The sequence below is a fragment of the Phaethon aethereus genome, assembly GCF_964289735.1.
Source record: "Phaethon aethereus genome assembly, chromosome: 3".
NCBI classification, from domain to species: Eukaryota; Metazoa; Chordata; class Aves; order Phaethontiformes; family Phaethontidae; genus Phaethon; species Phaethon aethereus.
In genome coordinates this window covers 60465717-60491560 of record NC_138576.1, presented here as the reverse complement: position 1 = coordinate 60491560, position 25844 = coordinate 60465717, and the positions used below count along the sequence as shown (strand labels likewise).

The 25844-nt window shown below is 44.6% G+C and overlaps 1 protein-coding gene across 1 annotated transcript in view; it reads right to left on the bottom strand.

Annotated features, from left to right (window-relative positions):
- The window catches only part of RNF217 (ring finger protein 217), a gene marked incomplete at both ends in the record, with an annotated part of 59695 nt that extends 43908 nt beyond the window's left edge, over window positions 1–15787 (bottom strand). Inside the window, one exon of the mRNA XM_081997465.1 lies at window positions 15149–15787. Coding sequence (XP_081853591.1) covers window positions 15149–15787 — 639 coding nt within the window. The remainder of the gene's footprint in view (window positions 1–15148) is intronic.
- Window positions 15788–25844: the final 10057 nt, after the last annotated feature.

Sequence of the window (25844 nt, the reverse complement as noted above, 5' to 3'; positions counted from 1 at the left end):
AACATATCTGTTGTACAGCTCAAGACATGATATATGCAGATAACTTCTCTAAATCCTAAACCCTGAAAAATACAACTTCTAAAATGCAAATAAGCTGTCAAAGCAATAGTATGCTAAATCAACACCAAATTTCCTACCGCCAAGTGATGTGTTCTCTAAATTGGGTAGTGACAGCTGCTCCTTCTTAAATAAAGCCCATTTTCTTTCCGGTCTTATTAGTGCAGCCTTACCTGCCCAGCTGTATTAGTCACTTCCTGCACGAGCACTTGATCACCTACAGAGAAGCAAAACACCTCTTACTACATCCAACACAGTATACAGGTTTAAGCTGTATGGATGTTAAAGCTGTAATTGAGCAAACCTGTCCCCTGTGCCATCACACACAGGGGTGTTATCTGCAAAATACTCTGGATGGGAACTCTATTGCTTCAGAAGAAAGACTAAGTCCTTTTTTCAACACCCTCCTGCCCCCAACCAAATTATGCTCAAAGAGAAAGAGAGGTGGGGGAAAAAAAGGGGGGGGAAAAGCAGACAAATGAAATCTTAATCTCATGGTTACTTTACCCTCTTCTTGAGCTTGAGAGACGGGTAAGAAAAGGGAGAAGAAAAATCAGTGACTGCTGCTACTTGGCGGGGGTGGGGGAGGTGTCTTCAGAAAACTTTTCGTAATGAGCTTTTATGATTTTGTACTTCCAAATTTCACAACTGCTCCACTTTACCACCAAAAATATCTGCATAACAGAAGCACAACGCTATTCATCTTGATCTGCACAATCAGGATGCTGAAATCAAAGGCAACTATTGAGTAACAAGAGTAACATAGGCTAGTCCAGAAAAGAGACAAATCCCAAGTCCTCCACACCACAGGCAAAAACACTTCCCATGACCTTGCAGTGAGGGGGAGAAGAAAAAAAAAAAGTCTGATTTCCCTGATGTGAATATAGTTCAGCCCCCTACTCAGAGGCGTACCGGGACAGCAAGGTACAGTAAAGAGCTTCTTAAACCAGCTGTAACTGATAGGTCATGCATGTTCCACCTTGGCTTAAGCATCTCAGCTGAAGGCTACAGCGCGACACCACCAGTATGGCCAGCTCTTGGAGAAATCTGCTACATGGATCACACTTGCTCAAAAGCAGCTGGACAGACAAAAGGACGTGATATCTGATTACAAAGATCCTCCTGCAAGGAGGTCTTTCTCACCTTGTCAATTATACATTGTCAGGGAGAAAAACAAGATGAACACTCCAAAGATACAAAAGAGGTAAGAAGACTCCATGGCTGAATCACAATTCCTTCCCCCAAAAATCACACAACAGATGTTTGATTTCCTCCAGTACAAAACTTTCACTTTAATGGCACTGTTGAATAACCTATAATGTGACCAAGTTAGTCTTAAATTGTATAAACCTCTGCCTTTTCAGAGCAAGACTGCAAATACTGCAAGCAAAAGGATTACTATGGAAAGGAAATACCATTTTAAAAAGCTCCTGACCGTGGAAAGGAAGCTCATCCAGGAAAGGGAAGAAGAAAGATAGCAAAAGTTGGAAGCTGGTAAGAACAGAGGTCATCCTCCAGAATCTTCACAGCACTCATTAGATAAGCATATACCTTTTGAAGAAGCTCAACTTCCTGCCATAAAGATTTTATAACCCACTCAAAATACCTATCAGCCAGCCAATTACTTCATTTCATCTGCCTTTTCTTATTCCTTGGGCAGTAATTCTGCATTTTTCAAGCATCTCAATAGGCCATTACCCAAGATAAACTATTATTTTATATATTCCAGATACAGTTCTCACTGTTTTTTCCACCATGGCTTACATATATTAAGTAATCCATTAAAAATCATAAGCCTACATCTTTCAGAAATGTTTTCCATGTTTCAATGCCTGTTAGTGCCATCAGTCTTCGTATTTGTCTAAGATTTGTTCAAATCCAAAAGGAGGTTTGTTGTGATCAGATTAGTGCCCGATACTGATTTTGGGGCCAAAAATTACACCAATTAGTGCTTCCATGAAATTCATCTTCCCAGACTTCACTGGTGAACTCCAAGACACTACATAAAACTAAAGCCCTGCAGGAGACCAATTTAGTCTGGTATAAACCTAACTTAACAAGACTTGAGTAAAAATATCCTTTAATGCTATGCTGTCTTCAAAGGTGCAGAAACTTGCAGGACATTAAAGACTTAAGACACATGTGCTTGGCTACCCAGCCTCCACCTCTGTGCAAGACTTGCTGATTTTCCCTGTGGATCTAACTTCTGCATATAGCAGCTACAAAGAGCACAACAGCTTCAATAAGTTCATTTAGGCAACTTGCAGGTATATTTTGGGATTAATTAAAAAAACTCAACGTTTATTGCATATCAGCCTTCTCAGGAGCAAAGCCCTGTCTATGTACACCAGGCCAGGCACAAAGCTGGGACGGATTTCACCAGAATCCCCAACAGGTCACCTTGCAACCACCTTGAGCTACCAAAAGACTACCTGCCAGCCAACATAAGTACTTTAAGGATCCTTCCACAAAACTTGTCAGATATTGGTATAAAAAACTGGAAGGAAAAAACCCTTAAAGTAGAGCATCGAGAGATAAATCCAGAATGAAGATGCTGCAGCCTGTCAAGTGAAGCATACAGCTGAACTAAAGACTAACAGACAACGAAGTTCAACAACCACCAGCTACCACCTTCCAGTAATTTACAACACGTTAGCCCAGCTGGTAACTGGGCTACATCCTGAAGTGCCACGTCTACACATTAACAAAAAACATTCAGGACATGGTTTAGTGGGTATGGTAGTGTTGGGTTGACGGTTAGACTTTATGATCTTAAAGGTCTTTTCCAACCTTAATGATTCTGTGTAGTTTCACCAAAAAAAAAAAAATCAAAACAAATCCCACTCTCAAACCACCCTGTTTCAGAGATTGTTTTTCAATGTTACATAGCTTTTCTTTGATACCATAACCATCTGTTGTGTTCATTGTTTTCATGCAAAAGTAATCTGTCCAAAGGAGAACAATTACTGGTCTTTGCTAGTTGTTCTTTCTCTCCTAAGTTTCTCTATACAACAGCCTCCACAAATTCCCTTGGAGCAATACTTCACAAAGGCATCCTCTATAGCCTAGGTTAAGTCAGGTAACAGCAATGCAGTCCCTTCTCTGCCAATGGAGGGAGGGGGCCTGACTTGGAAATTGCTCTGATTCAGCCAGATGAGCCCAACTAAAAAGATAGTCTTGAAAACAAATAGTTTTGAAATTTATTTAAAAGCCATTTCTCCTAAAAACAGTGCGAAATATTTGACTTCAGATCCCTTCCAGACCAAAAAATGCTGGACAGAAAGCATGGTTTGAAGTGCACTGCTTGCAGATGCATCTCAGGCATTAGAAATTCCTTTGCTGTGTTCAATAGTTAAAAAAAAGTAATGCCAGACAATAAAACTCTTCCATCATGTCCGCGTTGGAGTCAAGCTTCTCCTCAACCGAGCACATTCTTGGAAGTGCAGGCAGCCTTCCTATCCAACTGGGCCAAATTCAGCGCATAATGGTGCCACATAGCGAGTCCTTTTTGCCAGCACCTTCGGTGCTGGCTTTGAGAACTGCTCAGATACTACACCCTTCTCCACAAATTCACAGAGACTGGAGGGGTTCTCCCAGATCCCTCCCTTCTTTCCCAAATATGCAGGCTCCCACCAATTTCTAGCCTAGTTTAATTCCCTGTGATTTCTATAGTTTATGCTGTGCCAAAATTTCTTTAGAAGTGCCTACCCAACTTATGCTCTCTTGCATTCAGAGAGGGCAGTTGTTCCTCCTCCCGGTTCTCATTATGCTTAAACACACAGTTCTGCATCTGCCTGACAGCACTTTTCTCCTTCTCTCCAAGTGAACCTTCTTGGTTCACTGCCATTTTTCTTAGTCACTGGTGCCTGAGATTCCAAATAAACCCTCCCCACATACGGTGGCCTCACTGCTCTTCTCTCTCTACTACATGCTCAAGTATCATTATTAGCCCCTTGCATCATTAACCCAGATTTGCTGCCTCCTGCTAACGTCCCAACAGTCAGGTGGACTTCTACTTGAAAAACGAAAATCGCGACATGAAAAAAAAAAATCAGCAAATAACCTCTTGCTCTTCCTTTTCACTGTAAGAACTGATAAAACTTAAAATTCTCCTAAATCAGAACTCGATACAGAAGTTAACTGGCAAGCTAGTATCAGAAAACTTACCTTCTGGTGCCAGTTCATTATTGAGGCAAGGAGTGGGGACCCTCTCCTTGTCTCCTCTCCTTCTCCCAAATAAACATCTCAGTGCTTCTCACTAAGAAACATGCTTCTAGCTTGTGAAAGCTGTAGTTATAGCCCATTCACAGCACATGCTAGAAATGTGGATTACATACAGCTTAAAAAAAAATCCGTTATTTGTTGTAAAAAGAAACTTAAAATTTGTATGGGTCAAAAATCTGCAGTATACCTACAGAAACATAAAATCAATTAGACTGGAAAAGAATATATTGGAATAGTAATAAATTTGTTTTGAATGCCTTCTTCACCAACAAGTTCAACAGACTGTATGACCAAGCTCAGAAAGTACCTTCAAAGAGTTTCTTAAGCCCAGATCTCAGGATGATGCATACCAGTTCTTCACGATGGTTCTGTAACTTGTTCTGTTGTGCATTTTTAAATAACATGACATTTAACAACAGTCTTCAGGCATTTTGTGTCTTTGAAAAAAAAAAAAACCAACAAAAAAACCCAAACCCAACAACCAAACCCACCCTACCCCCCCAATCCTGCTATCATTTTGAGCTCTGCATCTTTTCACTTGTTATTCAAAGAGGTAAGTAGCAACAAGGAACTTCTTCTGAGAGCTCTTTGGTGCAGGAAAAACTTCTCTCAAGAAAATAATGGTCTTACTTGGCATTGCTTGGCTGCAGCAAACTAAAACTGTTGAAAAAAGCAAGATTAAAAAAAAAAAAGAGGTGTCCCATTTGCAAAAATGGTCACATGAAAAACTTCACTTACAAAAACTGCCTTGGGACTAATCTGCTCTATGTTATAAAACACATGGAGATGCTTTAAAATTCCAGCTCTAAGTTTCTTACTGAACAATGCCACAAGCATCAGAGACAGGACTGGTGGGTACCAGCCTGGGCTGGACCAAGAACCTCGGTGCTGCAAGCGGCTCAGAGAAATGCTGTGGACCATGCCATCACACCTGTCCAAGAGCTGTGGGTGCAGACGCACCTTTGGGCACTGGACAAGCCATGACTTCTGTCTGTACCGCAAAAGAGGGAATGATGCAGCAACAGGACTAAACTGCAGGTTGGATTTCATAAAGCTCCAATGAAGACCTCCACGTGCAGTCATCTTGGACACGTTCTTTCCCCTTCCCTCGTGCTGCCTTTTCAATCATTTTGTTCTGACAGGCTGTCACAGTTGACAAAATAAACGGCCCTTCTTAGCCATGGACACTTTATTTGGTACCACATTGTGGTGGAATAAACATTTGCATGCTGTTGCATAAGACAATTAGGAACTGGATAAGGCAAAAAAAAGTAGGAATGGTTGAAAAAAGCTAATTTTAACCAGATTTTTCTGTTTTTCCAGGTTTTTTGTTTGTTTGTTAGTTTTTTTCAGATTTTTCCAGGTTTTCTGATGGTGGATCAGATGATGCAGAAACAGTAAAGCCCAAGTTGAAGTAAGTGTGAGCAGCGCTGCTAGCTAAGACGACTGTGAACCTTCAGCTTTAGACAAAAGATCTGCTTTTCTTGATACAGAAAGAAAGAGATTTATAACTCATTTTAGAGCCTTAATTTACTAGAAATGCTGGCTTGACCTTGCCAGGCTACGTCTCCACCTGCATTGGCTTAGGTGAGGTCCTCATGAAGCATTACACTCTGGGATACGTCAGGCAGGATTTGCCAAGTTAGTCTCACAAAAAGAACCGCCAATCAAGCCTTCAGGTGAAGCACCCACCAAGGCAAAAGCACTCAGTAATGTCTGTCAGCAGTAGTCACAACTCACTACAAAGAAGGTTTAACTCTTGGAGACTGGGAAGCTGCCAGTAATTTGAAATAAAAAGTTAGAACTCCAGATAATGCCTTGAAAGAATGAGCATCCTCAGAAATTTGAAAACTGCTCGAGTGTTACTGAGAAATAGAACAGAAGCAAGTCTGAATCTACTTTCCATTATACAAATGGCTGAAAATTTCTGAGGTTGCTTAATTTCCACTGCCCATATGTAAGGAAAATGGGGCCCATACATATGTGCATACTTTGAGATCAGTCTTGAGGTTTAGATAGCCATGTATACATCAATACCTGTAAGTCTCTAATAGCAACAACATTTAGACAGAATTCCAGTGTTTTACAATTGATTTTCTAGCCTTACTCTGAGTAGGGTTAGGTCACCACAATAAAACACACTACCACCACCACAATTCTCCCTGGAGTCCTAACATCTACATTTTGTAGTTGGCATGCAACGCTTGGCGTCTAAATACTATATGAAGCATGTCTGCTCTTTTGTGGATCTGTCCATTCCAAAAAACTTTTAAGTTACACATTCTTTCCCCTTTTTAAGCTGCATGCTAATACCATAAAGTTAACTAAGCAGAGTTTCCAAGCTATTGCACAACCGAGCTGCACATGCACTTGAAAAAGCACTGGGCAGTTTACATACTTGCTTCTGTTAAGGCCTTTAAAGGAATACTTCTAAGCAGACTAACTATAGCCGGCACTGCACAGGTGCACTGGAAGGGAAAGGCACAAGGTGTCCTCTCCCCAAAGTGCGCTCACACAGCACGCAACGTCAAAATGGCTGAAAGCGCGAAGAAGCCCTCCTCCACCGTTTCTTTGCCCCCACGCCGCAGCAACAGGATTGAACTACTTGCTGCCTGTTCAGGAAAGCAGCACGTCTCACTGCACCTCTGCCTGTAACCGTGCCACAGACGGCACGCTGCGCCTTCCCACTTCACCCCGCTCGCTGCCTGCGGGCTATAAAGTCTTCCAGCAGTCCAGTAAAACACGAACCCATTATTTTCCTGGAAGTCCTGTACTGAAGTTACATACTTTAAATTGTATTTAAAATCGGGGGGAGGGTTAGTTGTTCGTTTTTTTGAGGTTAGCGTTATTCCCTGCCCTCTCCCATCCAACAGGAACCCATTTCAGTGTCTCACCACCCCTTACTGGAACAACCAGCCAGTATTCAGCTGCAGGTTTAAACAGGCCAAAGATCCACCTTACATATGGAAGCCACCAGTCTTCATGATTCCCTTTTATTTTGTGAAACCTTATCCTGAGCAAGCTCACCTTCTGGGGCAAACCGATTCTTACATCACCACCAAGCCCTTCCCATCCTGGCAATCATCTTCTCGCTCTTCTTCCTTCCTTGTATTGTGTGAGCAAACCCCACAGAGCCACATCGCAGCCGAAACAGTTTGGCTAGGACTTCCCTTTCCTACAAGCTAGAGGGACGAGTCCTTCCGAACCCCATCCTACACCCCTGAGTTGATACACCACCATTCCTACGAGACCAGGGAGCCAAACCAATTAAACTAGAGGTACCTGCCTGCCTTTGTCGCCATTCATATCATGTCAGTGGTAGAAAACAATACATGATGGCATCAGCATGACTAGGCTTGAGAAAGTTCAACTTTGCCCTTATATTTTCCACTGCAATATCCAGCATAGTTTGCACTGTTCTTAAAAACACCACTGGGTAAAGAAAACCATGGAAGGATAAAGATACTTTTATTATTTCAATGTGATATTCTTTATAAGAGAGACATTTGCTGTTTTATAACCACACTACACAGTCTACTAGCAAGCTGGTAAGGAAAAGGAAGTGGGATAGCTTTAGAAATTTCTTTATCTTTTCATGAAATTGTAATCTAGGAAGTGCACAGTCTTTCTCACAATTAGGTAAATAAACAGGAGCAACCATACATTCCAAAAAGCTTGTCAATGAAAATAAACACTGATGTCAAATTGAAGCAGTGACGTAGCTACTAAGTAAATGTGGACTCTAAGCCATTTCAGTTCCAAAATCGGCTTAAACTACTGTTAAGCATCTGACCTTTTGCATTGAAATCCATAAAGTTTTCTTTTCTAGGATTAAAGTCCTGAATTTGTTTTTCATCCTAATTTTCTATTTCACCTACATTAAGCAACTGCTCTCACAAGGCACTTAAGAGCTGTCTATTCAACAGGAATGTTGTTATTTTAATGTTCATGTTAACTTCCAAATAAAATTAATTTCTTTGACTTACCAAAGGTTTTTCAAGTACTTAAAAATGGACTCAAAAATTAAATAATCACCAGCAAATTTGTCACTTTTTCTATATTAGAAAAACTCATAGGTGCTTGGCTATTAAAATCCTATAGACAAAGTCTTTTTTAAAAAATATCATTTATAAAGGAAGTATTAAAATAAAAAGAGCAAGAGAGGCATAGGCGTAAGCAGCTGAAGTATACTGAAAGACAGATAAACCAGCATAACTGGGTGGGTACATAATGCCCTTCTTCACCAGTTCAAATTCTTTTGAAGAAATTGCATCCCTCATAACTCTTGATCATTTTGACAATGTACTTACATCCTGGCCATGGAAGATACGTACTTTCCTCGAGCCTGGCTGGTTTAGACAGCAGGAAGCAAGATATTTGTACAAAACGAGAGGAATGAAGGGCCAAGAGGCCCCAGAGCAGTTGGAAGAATAGTTGTTCTGAGTGGAAGAGCGGAATGGGGCAGAGGTGAGCTGAAGGCCTTCCCAATCCCCTTTTAACACCTTCATTGCTCTTTGTTTGGGCAATTAAAACCCAACAGTTCAGTTTTCAACACATTTCACTTTAAAATCCCTGGATTCAGTCCATACCTGTGCTGGTAGCTCCTGGGAACAGCCTGTGGGAGCAACGGGGAGAAGGCACCTGGCAGACAACCTCCTCATGGCTCAGCCTGTCTGTGGTCCCCAATGCCAACACCGCTGACAGACCAGCGAGGTGCAACACACTGGCTATGGGAGGCCGGGCTTCTGCTTTACAGAGAACCTGCATTTTCAGAATTAGTATTTCCCCCATTAGCAAAACCCTTCCTGCAACTGTTCACAGGTGACACCATCTTTTCTATTCCAAACATCTCTGACGCTACAGATCAGAGTTTAAATGGAAATCTTAGCTGTAAGAACAGCCACCCTTTTTCCCCTTCCTTCCAGAACAGCATGGCTAAGAAATGATGGCCACATATTCCAGCTCTACATCCTGAAAAGACTTATCCAAACAAGAGGGAATCATAGCTATCCATGTAGAGTAAGCCTGCAGCTACTTCTACACAGGGAACAAACATACAACACAAAGTGGTGGTATGTTGACAGAATATCTAGGCCTACACATGCTAGGACAACTATGCAGTATTATCATTCAGGAAAATTGCTCAAAACTAGCTTTCTTTAAAACGTATTTAAAAGTATTTCCAGCAATGCTTGGTTTTGTAAAACTTTGTTCCAAACTTAAGCCTTGGCCCAAACTGGATCCATCAACAAGCATTCAAAAGGGACTGAATGCCAGCTATACGCTAGGTCAACTTTAAAGACTAATGCTTACAATCTTAAAGGTACTTGGGTGTCATCCTGAACTGTAACACTAACCCTTGGGCAGCTGGCTCCGCAGTGGCATTTTGGCACTGGCACAGCACACAACACATCAGGAGAACAGGACAGACTTTCAGAAACTGTTTGCCAAAAATGACAGTGAAGAAGTTTAGGTGCTCCTGCAGCTTAGAGGCTGCTCACAGCTGATGGACCAGGTCTATCTGCTGCCTCCTCATCCTCCTACTCAGGAACATAGCCACCTTACAGTGGCTGAAGTGGCTGGTTTGGTTTAGAAAGCCTTAATCAATCTAGCAGGTAATATAGTCTCTTCTCCTCCCTCTCCTCTCTTCCTCCTTTCTGTGTTCTTGCAATGTCAGCTGGAGGGTGGTCGCTCACCCCGCCATCACCTCCTGGTAGCCAATCTGCAGCCATCCCAGCAACTTGCTAGCTAGCGTTAGAGCGTGGTTTTGGATTAATAACCCTTGCAAACACAGAGCTTCTCCCCCACGGAATGACAATGGCCCTCCTGAGCTCTGCTTTGACTCAGGGCAGAAGCAGCTCATTAACCATTAGATGATTCGGCACTTCGTGCCTGTATTTCTGCTGGCTGGTTTTCATCAGCAACCAGACTACAGCTTTGAAGATGTATCATTTACATGATACAATCAGACACCTGAAGAGGCACACAGGTGTCAAGTCCCTCCAGCTCTAAGCTGGTACTAGTTTTAGGCAATACAGCCTGCTCCTAAATTCTCCTCTTTGCTCTGCGGCTTTATAATCACATTCCCCACAAAAATCCTGACTGTAAGAGTCTGCTGCTTTTTTCCCCGGGTCTTTTTCTGAAAGAGATCATACACAGAAAAGGGGTCAAAAGCAGGATCACAGGTCACAGACAGAGGAAGACTGGTAACAGGTCCTGGGCAGAGGGAAGAATCTCCATGCTTCATGCTCAGGAGAGGGGAGCAAGATTTTGGTCCCACCAAAACCAGCCATATACAAAACGCTGTTGGATGCGGCCCCTCCCTGCCCCTAACAATCCCCTTCCGATTTACTCATGGCCACTAATCTCATTAGAGTTCCTATAATTAAAGCATCACAATATCTGATTGAGAATACAGTATGCTGTTTAAATTAACTCGCCCAAAGTCCTTTAATACATGAATGACTGCTCCAAGAAGAGAATTACAAGATTTACAAAATAAACCATCACTAATGAGTATAGGATCAAAACTGGATTATCAAGTTTCCTAATTTGCATGTAGAAAAAGCAGGCGAATTGCCAAGGTTTCTATAAAACTTTTACAGCCACTTTACAGGAAAAGTGAAGCAAGTATAGGCACAATTTTTTTAACATATATATCTCTTAAAATATTTATTAGAGAACATATTATACTTTATAGATGTTAGGAAACAGCAAATGTTATTTTCATCTAGTCAGTACTTGCTAAAAAGTGAGAAGTGAGATTGTTGTTCTGAATAGCACTTGTCAGGTTTACAGATCAGGGAGACGAGAAAACACATATAAACCTTAGCCTCTTTACCAGTCTGCGTTAAGTTAAATATAAAACCTAGTTAAACGTTAGGTCTTTCCCTCTCTTCTTAAGTCAAAATTCTTCCCATACATATTTGTTTATGTTAAAAGAAAATTTCCAAACAACACCCCCCCCACTGCCACCCCCGCCATACAAATGGACAAAAAGCAAAACCAGGCACAAATACTCCCTCTGACTCAGACGTACAAGCAGCCAGGAGAGGTTAGGAAGTGAATCACTCATTTAGCAAACCTATGTGTGCACACAGCTTCTGGAATAACCCGTGTTTGGTGCCATGTTAAATGGGGAGGAAGATGGAAAGTGAAGGAGATGTAAATGCAATATTACATCTGTGAGACTGAATGTGCCAGTTCTGCCTCCCCTCGCCGTACCCAGTTTGCACGCTGGATTCATGACTGTAGAAGCCCACAGTTCTCCCAGACGAAGGGGAAACTGTTCTTCCACCCTTCTGATCCTGACCTCACTTGGCACATACCTGAGAGCCAGTGGAGATGGTCTCTGAGAGCCCCCTGCTCCTAGAAGAGCACTGACGTTTCAAACATTCACACTCTTCAGCCTCACCCGTTTTACATTCGTGGTTAAGCATAACAACAAAGAACAGCCTTGGGCTGCATCAGCTCCTGGAGACGGGGCTTCTTGGGACCTGACCCAGACTCTGTGGGACCCACAGCAGGTCCTGAGGTGCAAGAGCCACCACCTCCTTCATACTAACCCATCACTCATACCTACCCCTCCCTCAATTTCTCCAGTTCCAAGAGAATAAAGTCATAGAAATTTTTTTGTGAATTATAGATAAACTGCTTGTAGTCAGACTCTGAAAAGCCCCGAGGGGTCTGCAAGTATTAGGCCAGCAGAAAGAATAGCTAAATTGAGGCAGAGGTAAAGTTGCACAATTTACCAAAAGTCAGGCTCCAGGTCGGCCTGGGTGCTCCAGGCTCGCCTGCTAAGCTTCTGCACCAGCCATTAAATCTTTGGAAGGGATTATGCAGCAAGGTGCCGGTGATAAGAGAGACTGGATTTAACCTCTAAGGAGCTTCCGATGCGACATTCCTCATTTTCCAGCATGCTGGTAACACTATGAGTGAACTCTGCAGTTGGAGCATTTTCATCTGGATAATCTTCTTTTCAGCAATACCTAAAACTTCAGTTGATTTTCTGATCTATAAAGGGCTCCAAGGCATAAGTTTTGATACTGTTATGTGTTTGCATACAAGAGGGCAGACTGCATTAACCGTGTTTTTACTTTGCTACTCCATTAAGCATCAGTTCAGAAATTACAATGAAACCATCATCAAGAATCCAGCTTTCTTCACAGGGAACACACACAGAGACATTAAAGGCAACATGAATTATTTTAAGCATTATACTTCTGCCAAAATACTCCACATTTTCAGCATGAAAGACCACTCCTCCAGAGACTTAGAGTCAGACAGTGTCCTCTCAGAGGGCACAGATTGCTACTTCTCTGACAGGGAAACCAGATCTAAGCAATGCATATTGCTGCTTGAGGTTTTTATTTTTCAGTTGTTTGTTTCTGTTTTATTTTCAATTTTGGGTACATTCTTAAATCAAGCTGACTGTACCGAAACTGGCAATCTGTTAAAATTTTCAAACAGAAATAGCTTTTCAATATTTACTCCTTTCAAACTTTTGGTAAATTTTCTTTTTTTTCTTTGCTACACAAAGTGCTAAGTCTCAAAGACGAAAGGCAATTTTACTTCTATCCTATACTGCCTTTCCACTCATCCTTCCCAGAAACTCCTCTTATGTAACTGACATGGAGAAGTCTTTTCTCGCTCCTCAGGATGAGTCACAGGGTCCTTCCACAGCACAAAGGAAAGATATATCACTTCTTGTTCTTCTCAAAGAAATACCACTTTCCTGTTCTTTTCAAAAAAGGAAGATGGGGAAGAACACATTGGACTGTTATTTGAGGGTATTTTGTTTCCTTTTTCCGCTGAACAAATTATCAAGCAACTAAAATTCTGCCTGATCGTAACAGCGTCTGTAACAATGTGCCCATGGACGTGCTCTGTGAATCTCCCTCCTCAAGATCAGTATCCCTGCTGCAGACATTCCCTCCTCTGCATCTGCATCCCTGCTCCATCTTTTATGCACAGGAGTAAGTACTCATATGGCTATCTGCCAAGCAAATCTTTTAATAGCTGCTGGGATAAGCTTTACAGTGTGTTCAGCAATAGTAGCAGCTTCCTTGAAGAAAGCATCCCTGCATACACATCCAACAGCTGGCTAATGCCAAACCCCCTTCACGGGGCAGACACCTGGTTCCCAGGCCAGCCAGCTGTTTCAGCCATCAAGCTGCTGGATCACCCTCCAAGAGCCCAGCCTCAACCAGTCAGAGGAGCCCTTCAGTATGCCTTTAGCTACGGGATCACATAACTTCCATCCGATCACCGCAAGCTGCAGGCACCTGCAGAAGCTGGAGAAGACCATCCTGACATCACACCATTTTGCAATTTCCAGCTTCAAAGCAAGACGATATTCTGATACATGAGCTCAGTAGCAAATACAAAGGTGGCAAAAACATGCGCTGGCAATATAGTCTAAAAACTTACTGGGAGTTTCCAGTCCACCACTTAACTACAAACCAAACCCTCCTGGGCTCTGCGCACGAAGCCTCAAGAAGGCTTAAGTGTTCCTGAGTTTCAGTGTTACAGAAGACATACAAAACACAACACTGCTTCTCCGATCCATCAGTTCCGACATTAATACCTTCCCTGCTATTTAAACATTAACGAAGGTGGTCCATAAAAACACAGTACTGAGTTTACTATTAGCCAGAACAAGCGTTACCAGCACTAGTAAATGCTATGTAGGCTACCAATGCCTGGAAAGAAGCACATGCTTCTCTTCAGCCAGCACGTGCAATTTCCAAGCACTGAAAAGTTGCCTGGTCAGAACAGCCCGACAACTATTTATAGCGTGTGGGGGTAGCTATAGCCATCCATCCCATCCCTATGCAAGCAGCCCCGCAGGAGCACAGGCTGCCCCAGCCCCAACAGGTGTAAAAATTCATTCTACCACCAAACCAGCACACCTCCATCGAGCAGGACCCAAAAGTTGAATAAAAACATGAAGGTGGTAAGGAAACGGTTTATTTGGTTTTGTTTTTCCCCACATACCCATACTTCTCCCATTGCTCTTTGGGTTTAGAGCATGCCTACACTAGAGGCAGAAACAATGCACAAGTGTTTTGTGATGCTAAACTAGCTACTAGAAAAACACTAGCGAAGACAAGAGCTTTGCTTTCAGAGCTGCTGATTTCGGTCTGAAACAGCAGTTCTGACTGACAAAAGAGTGATGAAGACAGAAGTAGCCTAGACGTGAGTAGCTGCTCATCCTGGGTAGATAGCTATCTGCTCAGGATGGAAAAGCTGCAGTGTTTTGGGGTGGGCTTTTTTTCTCCCCGTAAGTTCTTGTTTATTGCTGTAACTGCGGTGCGAGGGGCCGCGGGACGCCAGCCAAAATCCCCAGCCCCTAGCTCCAGGAGTCGCCTCAGAGGCGGCTGCCAAGGCTCCCAAACTCTGTTCCGTACCGTTCTTGGCGCTCCTCTTTACGGTAAGCGGGTGCCAGCCACGTTACAGCAAGAGTCTGAGCAGTCAAAGAGAAAATTCCTTAAAAGACGGACAAGAGCCCGAAAACGTAAAAGCGACCAACCCGACAGGCTGTGTAACAAGGCGCAGACACACGCTTCGGGAACAAACGGTCATTAAATCAGCAGCCGACAGGCCGGCCGCTGCCCAACGCGTTCCGTACAGGATGGGAAAGGTTTCCTACGCCACACCGCGCCACCGGCGTTCAACTCGCCAGGCGCCCAAGCCGCGGAGCCGGACCCGGACGAGGACCCGGGGCGATGCTCCAGCCGGCGACCGGGGCTGCCGGCGCCTCACGGCCAACGCCCGGCGGCAGCGCGGCGGGCTGGGGCTGTGGCTGCACCGTTCAACAGCGCCCACCCCCCCGCAGCGCAACGCGGCGGCGGCCGCCGGGCCGTACCTGGGAGCTGAGGTACCGCTTCAGGCACTCCTCGCACACCGCCTTCTTGCAGCAGGGCAGGGGCTTGATGGGCTTCTCCTCCAGGCACACCCGGCAGCTCAGCACCAGCAGCGGCCCGAACTCCCCCGCGATCAGCCCGGAGAAGGGCTCGGGCAGCAGGTACAAGTCCACCACCTCGATGCTGCCGCCCGCCGACAGCGGGTCGCCGCCCGCCGCCACCCCGCGCCGCGCCGGGGGCTGCCCCACGCCCGGGCCGCCGCGGGGGGAAGCGGGGGCCGCCGCCGGCCGGTCGTTCTCCACGCAGTAGACGGTGCAATACACGTGCCGCCGGGGGGGGCGGCGGCGGCCGCTGCCCCCCTCCGGCCCCGGCCCCTCCTCCGCCAAGGCCGCCGGCTGCTCTGGCCCGGCCGCCGCCGCCTCCAGCGCCTCCTCGCCTTCGGCCCCTCGCCGCTCGGGGCCGGCGGCGGGGGGCGGCGGCTCCCCGCTTCGCCCCGGCCCGGCCGCCCCGCCGCCCACGGCCGACTCTCGCGGCGGAGGCGGCTCGTCCACGCCGGGTTCCCGCGGGCCCCCGGCCGGGCTCGGCGGCGCGGCGGCGGCGGTCGCCCGCGGGGCGCTCAGCGAGCTCTGCTGCTCCCCCATCGCCGCCCGCCGCCGCCGCCGCTCCTTCCCATCCAGCCGCCTCCCGGCCCCGCTTCTGCTTCCGGGTCCCGAGCCCCCCGCGCCGCCCGCCCGCGGGCGCCGGCCGCCGCCGCCCGGCCTCTTCCCTGCGGGGGAGGGAGCGGCGGCAGCGGCGGGTCCCGCCCCGGTCAGCGCCGCCCGCGGGGTCTCACCCGGAGCCCGACCCCCATGCCGGGGAGGAGGCGGGCAGCCGCCCCTGGTGCCGTGGGGCAGCGCGCCCGGCCGCGCCTCGCAGCCGCCCCGGCCCGGCCCGGCCCGGCCCGCGCGTCACCGCCCCCTGCCTGCGGCGTCCGCCCCGCCGGGCGCGCCCGCCTCCTCCCGCCCCTGCACCCCGCTCTGACGCAGCGCTCGTTGGCCTCGCCCCTCATTCAACCGTAAACACCGCGTGCCTGCCCGCACGCCGCGGCCCGTCCCCGGCCGCGCGCATCTCCCCGCCCCCCGGGGCCGTGCCGGTGCCCGCGGCCGGGCTGCCCCCCCCGCCGCCTTCTCTCCCCCTGCGGCGGGGCAGCCTTCGCCGCCGCTCCCCCGAAGTCGTCTTCTGCTGGAGGGCGCGGGGAGAGAAGTTGAGGGGGGGCGTTGGGCGGCAAACGACGCTTTAAATTTCATAACGCCTTTATGCGCCGGGAGTAACGTCTTCTGAGCAAACTGCGAGCATCCAATTAAAAACCATCCCCGCAGAAAACGACGCGCCGCCAGCAGGAGCAGCGCCGCTGTAAGAGCCACGCGCTAAAAATGTGCAGTGACAGTCACAAAAATGACTTAAACAGTTAGCAAGGGGCTGGACCCACATGGGTCCGAAATGGGTGTCTGGCTTGTTTGGGTACGCGCAAGTAAGGGGATTGGAGGAACGTCTGTGCGTTCTGCTCTGAGAGCCTGCCAGTATGCTACTGCCTCTGCTTGAAGACAGTGTCTCCAGACCTTGACATCATCAGCTACATCATCACCTAGGGCAGACGTCATGGAGCTGGCCCTGCAGCGGCTGAGTACCTTAAGAGGACTGTGCAGCTTCCATCCTGAACTTTATCTACAGCGTTGATTAATCAGCTGCTCTGCTTGAGATGGCGCGGGGCTGGGCTCACGAGAGTGAGAGGAGGAGGAGGCCTGCAAGTGGGGAGATGGCGGTGGGGGGACACCGGGGTGTCTGCGTGGTGTCCGCCCAGCCCCAGCCAGCTCGTTGGCTCCGGCCCACGCAGGCCCGGCGGGACCCGGAGCCAGCTCCCTGCCTTCGCCTGGCTCCGTGCTTGAGCCCTCCAGCCGCCCTAGAGGTCACTGGGTGGGGCCGGCCCAGCTTCGGGGGGCCTGCGCGGCACTGAGGTGTGTGTGCGCCTTGGAGAGGAGCTGAGCCTGCCAGAAAGCCACACGGGGGGCCTGCCCTGCCCTGCTGGAGGCTGGAAATGGCGGCACCCTGGCTTCTCTGTGTGGCGACTGGCAGCGTCGGCTGGCTTGGGGGTCTTCGGCTTGAAAATGCGGTGTTTCTTCCAGGCGCAAGCTGACCCGAAAGTCAGCGTGAATGAATTTGTGCAGCGTCAGACTGTGGTTACGCCTGCAGGAAAATCATATAGAGGAAATACTTCTTTTAAACAATAGGCTTATTTATTTAGCTTTTTCTTCTTTGAGCGTCTAGAGTTTACGCTCCCAAAGCTTACTTTGAAAATACAAATACTAATGAATGAATAAACATCAGAATTTCCTACAACCCTGCCATTCGAGAAGCTGGAACTTAAAAAAAAAACTAGAAAGAAAACATCATTGCAAGAGCAAGCAATATTGCTCAGCTGTTAATTCAGAAATGCCTGTGCTAAAGCACAAGCCGGAGAAAAATGGTCCTGGCCTCCTTGACATATGTAGGCTTTGCAACAAGTCTTTGGCATATTCTGTATATAGTCTCTCAGGCATATTAAAAAAGTATGAAATTATGTAACAGTAGATAGAAGGAAATATTGGGCTGAGGGAGACATAACATGACCTGCAAGTCAAGCATGTATGTACCAATTGCCTTTCCCACCGTGCTTTTGCACAGATCCATAGTAGAACCAGCTCAAGGAAGAAGAATTAAAAAAAAACACAACAAAAAAACAAAGCCCCCACAAGCCCCCACCAATTTGACAAGACAGGACGCCGTGTTGCATGTCACTCGTGTGTTCCCCAAGAGAGCTGGTGAGAGAAGGAGCGGTCAGCGAGGGATGCTGGATCTGGTGCTTAGTGCACTGCTGGTAGGTGCCTGGGTGCGAGAAGCAGGAGCCGGTGCAGGGCTGCACGCGTGGTTCCCAAACAGGCTGCTCTGCTGCTGGCTGACAGCATACATGGTGTATCTTGGGCTGGCTGTTGCCCAGGTTTTGAGAAAACTTGAGTCAGATTTGCATGCAGAATGACTCTGTTGCTAAAACCTTCTTGTTTTAAAATGCGATTTTAGATCCACACATTTTACACTCTCTGTAGAGCATGTCTAGACTTTAAATAAAACCTTAAGGAAGATATTAAAAAGACAGCAGCACTACCAGGTTTGCGTAAGGTAACAGATTAAAATAAGTTATCCTACAGAGAGAAATCTTTTTCTCACTGAAAACTGTTTGGTTTACAAGAACTTCATCATGTTTGAGCAAAGTTGTGTGGAACTGAGTCTAGTTGCTTGAAAGATTACTTCTGTCCCTGTGATATACCGCCACGCCAAACTCCACAGAGATTCACACATTCGAGCTCTGCAACTGAAGTATGAGGAAGCAGCTGGCAGGGCGTTCATTCTCTGTGAAGATCCCCAATTTTGGAAAGCTCTATCCACCATCATCCACCAGAGCCTGGATTTGCTTACCTCTGGGAGTGCAGCGAAGTCCATCGTTTTTTCTTCTTTGTTAAGACTGTCGGTGGGTTTGGTTTGAATGGGTGTGTTTATGGGTGGTCCTTTTACTTGTGCCTGATTTTTAAATTTCACAGCTGAGATCCAGGGCAGGCACGTGTATTTTCAAACAATAAATGTAATTGACTGCCACAGTTCTGGTAATAACTGAATTTAGTTGGTTGGTTTGGTTGAACAAAGGAGTTATGGTGGCCATTGCATCAATGAATTCAATTTTTCACAATTTCTGAAATTTTACAAAGTATTGCCTGAGAATTTCCATCCTTCCTTACTTTCCTCCAGTTCCTTCTTTCTTCCTTTCCTTTCTTTCCCTTAATCAAAGAGCACAAGCTTACATAAAACTTCAGCAAAATAAAGTACCGTGCTATGCAGCATATAAGCAAACTGCAGAATTCACTACTATGCACAATCACTGAAGCAGTTCTGTAGTGAGTTTAAAAACTGATTGGATACTTTTAGCAATACAGCAGAGCTAAAGAAGGCTGTGCTGTCTGTACGTCTATGCTGTATGTATAGATACATAGCTATGTATCTATATATCTATGTGTGTATAAACATAGAAAAAGAAGACTCAATTTCTCAGAGCTGTAGTTTTTGAGACATGAAAATCACTTTTACTAAAAATAATTAATATTTTTAGGATGAGTAATTAACATTCATTCTTCTGGGCTTACGTTGATGGCCTCTGAGGAAATTTGAAGACTTATTTTTCTATGTATAGCAGTGAGTAAGTGGCAGCATGGTACTGGGTCATTAGGTGTAGAACTTATTGGGCAGGGATTCTTTTTTACCTTGCTATTAAGTGTTTTTTTTCAAAGTATTTAAAATTTTCATTTTCTGTTTTGCCTACCATTGCAAATGTATCCTGAGTACTTTATGAAATGTCTTCAACAAAATGTTTATTTTGAAAATGAAATAAAAGTTCAGGTGCTGATGTGTGCCCCTCACCACTTGTAGTTCTCTCTATTCTGTACACTCCACATATAGTATGTTGTCTTACATTCTCCAGAATACATCTCGTATATAACACTCTGGAGATGGTCCTGCTTTCAAAAGTTATAAATTGGCTATGCTGGCTTGACACTTTTCACCAAAAAGTGTCTATAACCTTCTGTGACAAAAGCTTGTGGCACAATGATATAGCCGTCATGACAACAGTTTTCTGGGACTGCCCAGTGAAAACACAACTCTTAAAGCTTCTGAATTTAAGTGGGATACATGGGCACGACTTGGTGGTAAAGAAGATGTAGTCATGTAACTCACCTAGAAGAAGAATCCTAGCATCCAAATTATAGTATGCAAAAGTATCCTTGACAGTACTTGGTTTTAATAGTTATGCAGTATGTTTCTGCAGCTAGAAGGAAAATGTAGTTATCTTCTTGGGCTTCTGTTCATCTTGCGAGGTGAGAGAGTCATGTATGTTCTACAGAAAATAAGGGTCAGAAAAAAGGATGCGCTAGAAAAATTTCTTACAAACATCCTAATTAAATCAGGAAGAATGACTGTGTGCCTAGTTTAATTGTTACAGTATTTATTTTTATCTAGCCTTATGGAAACAACCTTCAAAATTTAACTGTGTATCTTGAAAGTATCTCCAGAAATTCCAATAAATAGCTTTTGCATAAGCATTCATTAGAAACCTTTGGGAGAACATAGTCATTGGCACATCACTGGAATTACAAGGTGGATATATTCACATATGTGAGTTTCTTCAAGCAGAGAAAGCATTGCCTAAATGAATCAAACGTTTTGGACCACATATGTGCTTACTATTCACATCTGGGCAAGGGAGAGAAAATGCTTTTCTGAAATTTATGGATCTTTCCAAACAGATCTTATCAATGCCTCAAGTCATCTTTTAAAGGGTACCTACAACCTCGATGCATCTTCCTTAATGCTTCTCTTGTTCTGGAATGATGTTTCCCACACACAGTTCTTCAGAATCCTCCTTTATACCTGTGACACTGGTTTTTTTCTTAGTTCTCTGCACGCATCACTAATTTTTAGTATCTTTCTCTTTTTTTCTATCACACCTTTCTCTTCCTAAAAATAGCACAGAGCTCTGTGCTATTGTGGACTCATGACTGTGTTTCGGTTCCTGATCTTGCTAAATCAAATTTCCCATTGAGGGCTAGACCTATCAGCAGCTTAAGCTGATGGAAACGACTTCCTCGTCCTCACCCAAATCTTTTATTCTTCCTAGACTTTCTTACCACATTATCGTCCCTCATGTCACCTGGGTTCATAACTTGGGAATCACTTTCATCTTTAGCAAATGCAAAGAACCACTTGTTGACTCAATAATAAGCAGGGTACTTAAACATAAAAGTTTTTGTAGAGCAGCAGTATATATTTTTACGTCCTTCAGTTACTGAGAGACTGAGCTGATAACCTCATGGCCACCGATTGCTTCCCCAGTTGGGCTTATTTGGTGTTAGTCCCAGAACCACACCTGAATCAAGCTACTATGTGTCCCACAATCACTGATTTTCTCCTTACCAGCAGGCAATAACCAAATCATTTATCAGCATTAATCTGGAATGAAATGCCTTGATGCACAGCTGGATGCAATGTAGTCGTTTCGAGGAAGCTGAAGTTATTTACCACCGTCAGCAGCACTACAGGCATGGGAGCATTCCAAACTACATCAGCATTTTTAGACTCTCCCAAAGAAAGAAACTTTCATTACTGCATTATTTTTATTAATATGCCTTTGAAGTTGTTTTTATAGTAAGAGTTGGCTGCAGGATTACCTGAAAATAGCACAGCGAGAGTAAATTCTGCTGAGGGGCAAATATGTTTTATAGTTATTATTGATGCAGAATGACACATAAATAGAATGTTTGGTAAAATAAACACTTAGCAGCTACATTTTCGAAAGTATCATGAGTAATTCTCTGATGTGCAAATTGCTATCTTTTTCGTCTTAGCTTCAGGCCTGAAAAAGAGTTGAACATTTGTTAAAACAATTGTCTACCATTATTACAGAATTATCAAATTACGCTTTTATCATTTTGTACTAGAGGGTTTTTTAACAATGTTAATAATTTAAAAGGATTTCAGAAAATAATCGAATGAAGTAATTAACCTGATCAGACAGTGGGGATACATAGAGCTGTTCAAACTAGCTATTTTTTAAATTACGCGTCTTTGCTTCTTAAAGCCGAATTTCAGAATGATTTGGAAGGCTTCCTTATGCTCGTCTCTGTAATTCAACACAACCCGCTGTTATCGGCAGAGGTTCCCACTACACGCTTTGTGACTCCATTGAGACTTATCGCTTCTGCAAGAAGCCGCTCCGACAAACAGAGCTGCCTTCGCGAGCCGAGCAGGGACGGGCGGCATGGTCCCACGGCGAGGGCACGGGAGCGGGGCGCGGGGGCCCCCGTTCTAATCTCAGCTCTGTGACTGACCAGCCCTCTGACCTTGGACCAGATACTCCTGTATCTCTGTTTCCCCTTTTACCCTTCTCCTGTCTGAGTTATTTAGACCGTAAGCTGTGTGTGACAAGGAGCGTTTGCAGCCGCGGCACCGCGTGGCCCGGTGAGCCCCCCGGTCTCAGCTGAGGACTCGAGGTATTGCCGTAACGCAGACAAAATGCAGTCACTTCAACATCCCACATGCCATGGGAAATTAGCTAATTAAATAGCACATTTTACAGCTAGAAGTAAAATTATGTACATTCGGATGCATCTCCCTATTTTTACTTTGTTTGTTAACACATTTGTAAGTTTCTCTGCTGGGCTGTAGTCATTACTGAATAGCAAGTGTGTGCTGTGAGGGTTTTACGTGCAATAAGCTAGCAACAGGAATTTAACCCACCTTCCACCTCTTTGTGGAAGAAGACAGGAATCTAAAGGTTTCCCTTGCTCAGGTAATGTGTCCAGATTTCCACTGGGATTTCCACTGGATTTTCCTGGTGTAGCAAAGCAAATATTTGGTAGGACATGTGTGACAATTCTACCAAGGAAAGAAAAGCCAGAATAAAATGCCATAATTCTTCTCCACAAACTTATTTTTACTACTGCCACAAGAAGTAATGTCTGCTTACACTCAGTAAACCATTTTGCAGAGTAAGATGATGCCGGTTTCATACCATCGGGGTCAAAATAAAGGTTCATTTTATGGCTCTGACCCTAATTTGCAAAACCCCTGTGTTTCCCAGCCTGTAAGGCTAGCTTCACTGTAGAGGTGCCATGCTCAGAAAATCTTCACGGTTGGATGGAAAAAGGAGGCTGAATTATGATTCTGCAAAATTGAAGTAGTGGCATATTGATTATTCTATAGGTTGTATTGATTATTCTATAGATAGTTTGGTGCACCGCAATGGGGATTGAGAAGTGAGAAATGGGAACAGGCAGCAAATTGCCTTGACAAAAACTTAACAGTTTACTTGCAATATACATCCAGTATGTGATGCAACACCTACACAGTGTCAGGTGGCGTGTCTTTTCTGAAGGGCTGCTGAGACACAGCAATTAACAGGGAATCAGTTAAATGACTTCCTGGAAAGGTAATTTCACTATTTTTGCTCTGCGCTGTTTGTTTGCAGGAGGCATTCTTTGCTCCCCCATAGTTAAGCTAAAGACTGATTCTTAAAGGCTTCGTTGCATACAGTGAAAAAAAGTGTTGGCAAATGGCATGCATTTTGCCTTAGGAATTACTGTATACAGCTGAAAACAGCCATACATTTGTACGTATGCCACTAATAAGTCTGCACACAACATCAAGTGTCTTTTTGCGTGTAGTACTCGGCAACCTTGAAAAACTGTTCCTAAAAGTCTTTTCCCATATTCTCTTATCTGACGTGTCTTTTTTCACATTTAAAGCAGGCCAAAAGTAATAATATTAAAAAGTGCAGGCCAGCTAGGGCAATCTACAGACTGCAATGGAAAGCTGTTTTTAAAGAAAAGAAAAGTTCAGCTAGGAACTTGGTAAATATAGGTGAGAAATGGTTTGCACTCTCCCTACAAAAGTTGTTTTTTAGTGGCCATCTTAGAAGCAGCATTACTATGTCTTGCCCTAACGATAAGGTTAGTTGCTTGGTTTGCAGATTAAGTCCTGGATGGAGTTATAAAAAGAAAAAGAGATGTTGAAACAATCCCTGGAGTAATGAAAGGGCATCAATACACCTCTTATCGTAGGGATGCATAACTGGGGGAAAAAATGTAACATTTGAAGGTACTGTCTGGACAGAAAACAAAATCCTTAGGCTCTCAGAGTGGAATCTGAGACTGCTCACAAGCCAAGGTTGCAGTGAAAGGCCTGCAGTTTGTTTTGTGGATCTGGTATGCTTATCAGCAACACAAAAAAAAAAAATCTCAAAAATGCCACGCTATCACAGGAGCCTTCCCAAGGAGCCACTCATGTGCCTGTCTGCTGGGAAGTCGACCGTTGTGATGGGTTCTTGCTATGTGAAGCTCTGTTCACGAGGACAACAACCAAGACTAACTCACTTAATGCAGCTTCAGAGCACCAGAGTAAAAAGCATTTGCTATAACTTTAAACCTCAGACAAACTTGAATTAGACTCATGGAGAAAATTCTCACCATCATATTCTTCAGTGCCAAGTCAGAAGTTTCACTTTTACATGAACAGTGGCAAATTTCCTAAAAAATAGTAAATACAATTGCAATAGAGAGTGTTCCTTGCATTAGATCAGGAGGTATCTGACTACTTCTGATTGCTTGACTTTAGTGTGACTTTACCTGCTACTTGGAATGATTCGATCTGCTCATAAGAGAGAGTATAAAAAGAAAAAGAAGAGAGCCACTGTGGGAGATCACCACATAGCCATCAGTGTCATTGCCATCAGATTTGTCTTTTAAGTTTTTATCGCCTATGGACTTTTCACATCTGAAATGTTCTAATGCTAGAAAACTACTGGATAAGCAATTCATATGTGAAACAGCTGCAGGCTTTCTTTATGCTGCTGGTACTAATGAAGTGCATTTATTGAGTACTTCTTGTTTTCCAGTGGCAACATTTAGCTGTGGTTCCTTCAGGACACAACTATAAGGTGTATGGTAAATTTTTGTGAGGTAACAATTGATCTGAAAACAGCCCTAACAGCATAATTTAAATCATTGAAATTAAACTGATGCAATTCAGAGCCAGTGAAGGTAAACTGGTATAACCTGAGTCAATGCCAATGAACCAATGTCCAAAACAAGACATGTTTATTTAAATAAATCAGCAGCATATGTAAACATCATGTACCTCTAGATGGTGTCTTCCCAGCTTCACTAGTCACATCGACAGAACAAGAAATTGGTCTAAAATGTCTAAAATTGGCCAACCATGCACGTATTTGGGGCCCTCACCACAAGAAGGACATTGAGTTGCTGGAGTGTGTCCAGAGAAGGGCAACGAAGCTGGTGAGGGGTCTGGAGCACAAGTCTTATGAGGAACAGCTGAGGGAACTGGGGCTGTTCAGTCTGCAGAAGAGGAGGCTGAGGGGAGACCTCATTGCTCTCTACAACTACCTGAAAGGAGGGTGTGATGAGGTGGGTGTTGGTCTCTTCTCCCAAGTAACTAGTGATAGAATGAGAGGAAATAGCCTCAAGTTGTGCCAGGGGAGGTTTAGACTGGATATTAGGAAAAATTTCTTTACGGAGAGAGTGGTCAAGCATTGGAACAGGCTGCCCAGGGAGGTGGTGGAGTCACCATCACTGGACGTGTTCAAAAAACGTGTGGACGTGGCACTTCGGGACATGGTTTAGTGGGCATGGTGGTGTTGGGTTGATGGCTGGACTTGATGATCTTAAAGGTTTTTTCCAGCCTTAATGATTCTGTGATTTAAAAATGGATGAAACATTTATCTTAATGCTGCATGATAATCTTGTTTTAAAAGACATCACATTGCCACAGAAATAGTACACATGTAAAATAGATGAAAAATGGGTAAGTGAATTCAAGAAGTAACTATTGGTTGGGAAGGATTGTCAGGTGGAGCTGTTTCCAGTAGAGTTCAATGAGGATTAGTGTGAGTCCTGGCATTGCTCAGTAGTTTCATGAGCAGGGCAGAAAGAAATACAGTGAGTAAAAGCTAGCGAGTAACTAACAATAAGGACAGAGCAGTTGTACAAAGGAGTTTAACTTGAGTGTGTTATTGTTCCAATAAAATGTGTTGATATAATAAAAAATAAAAAATAAGCTAGTACA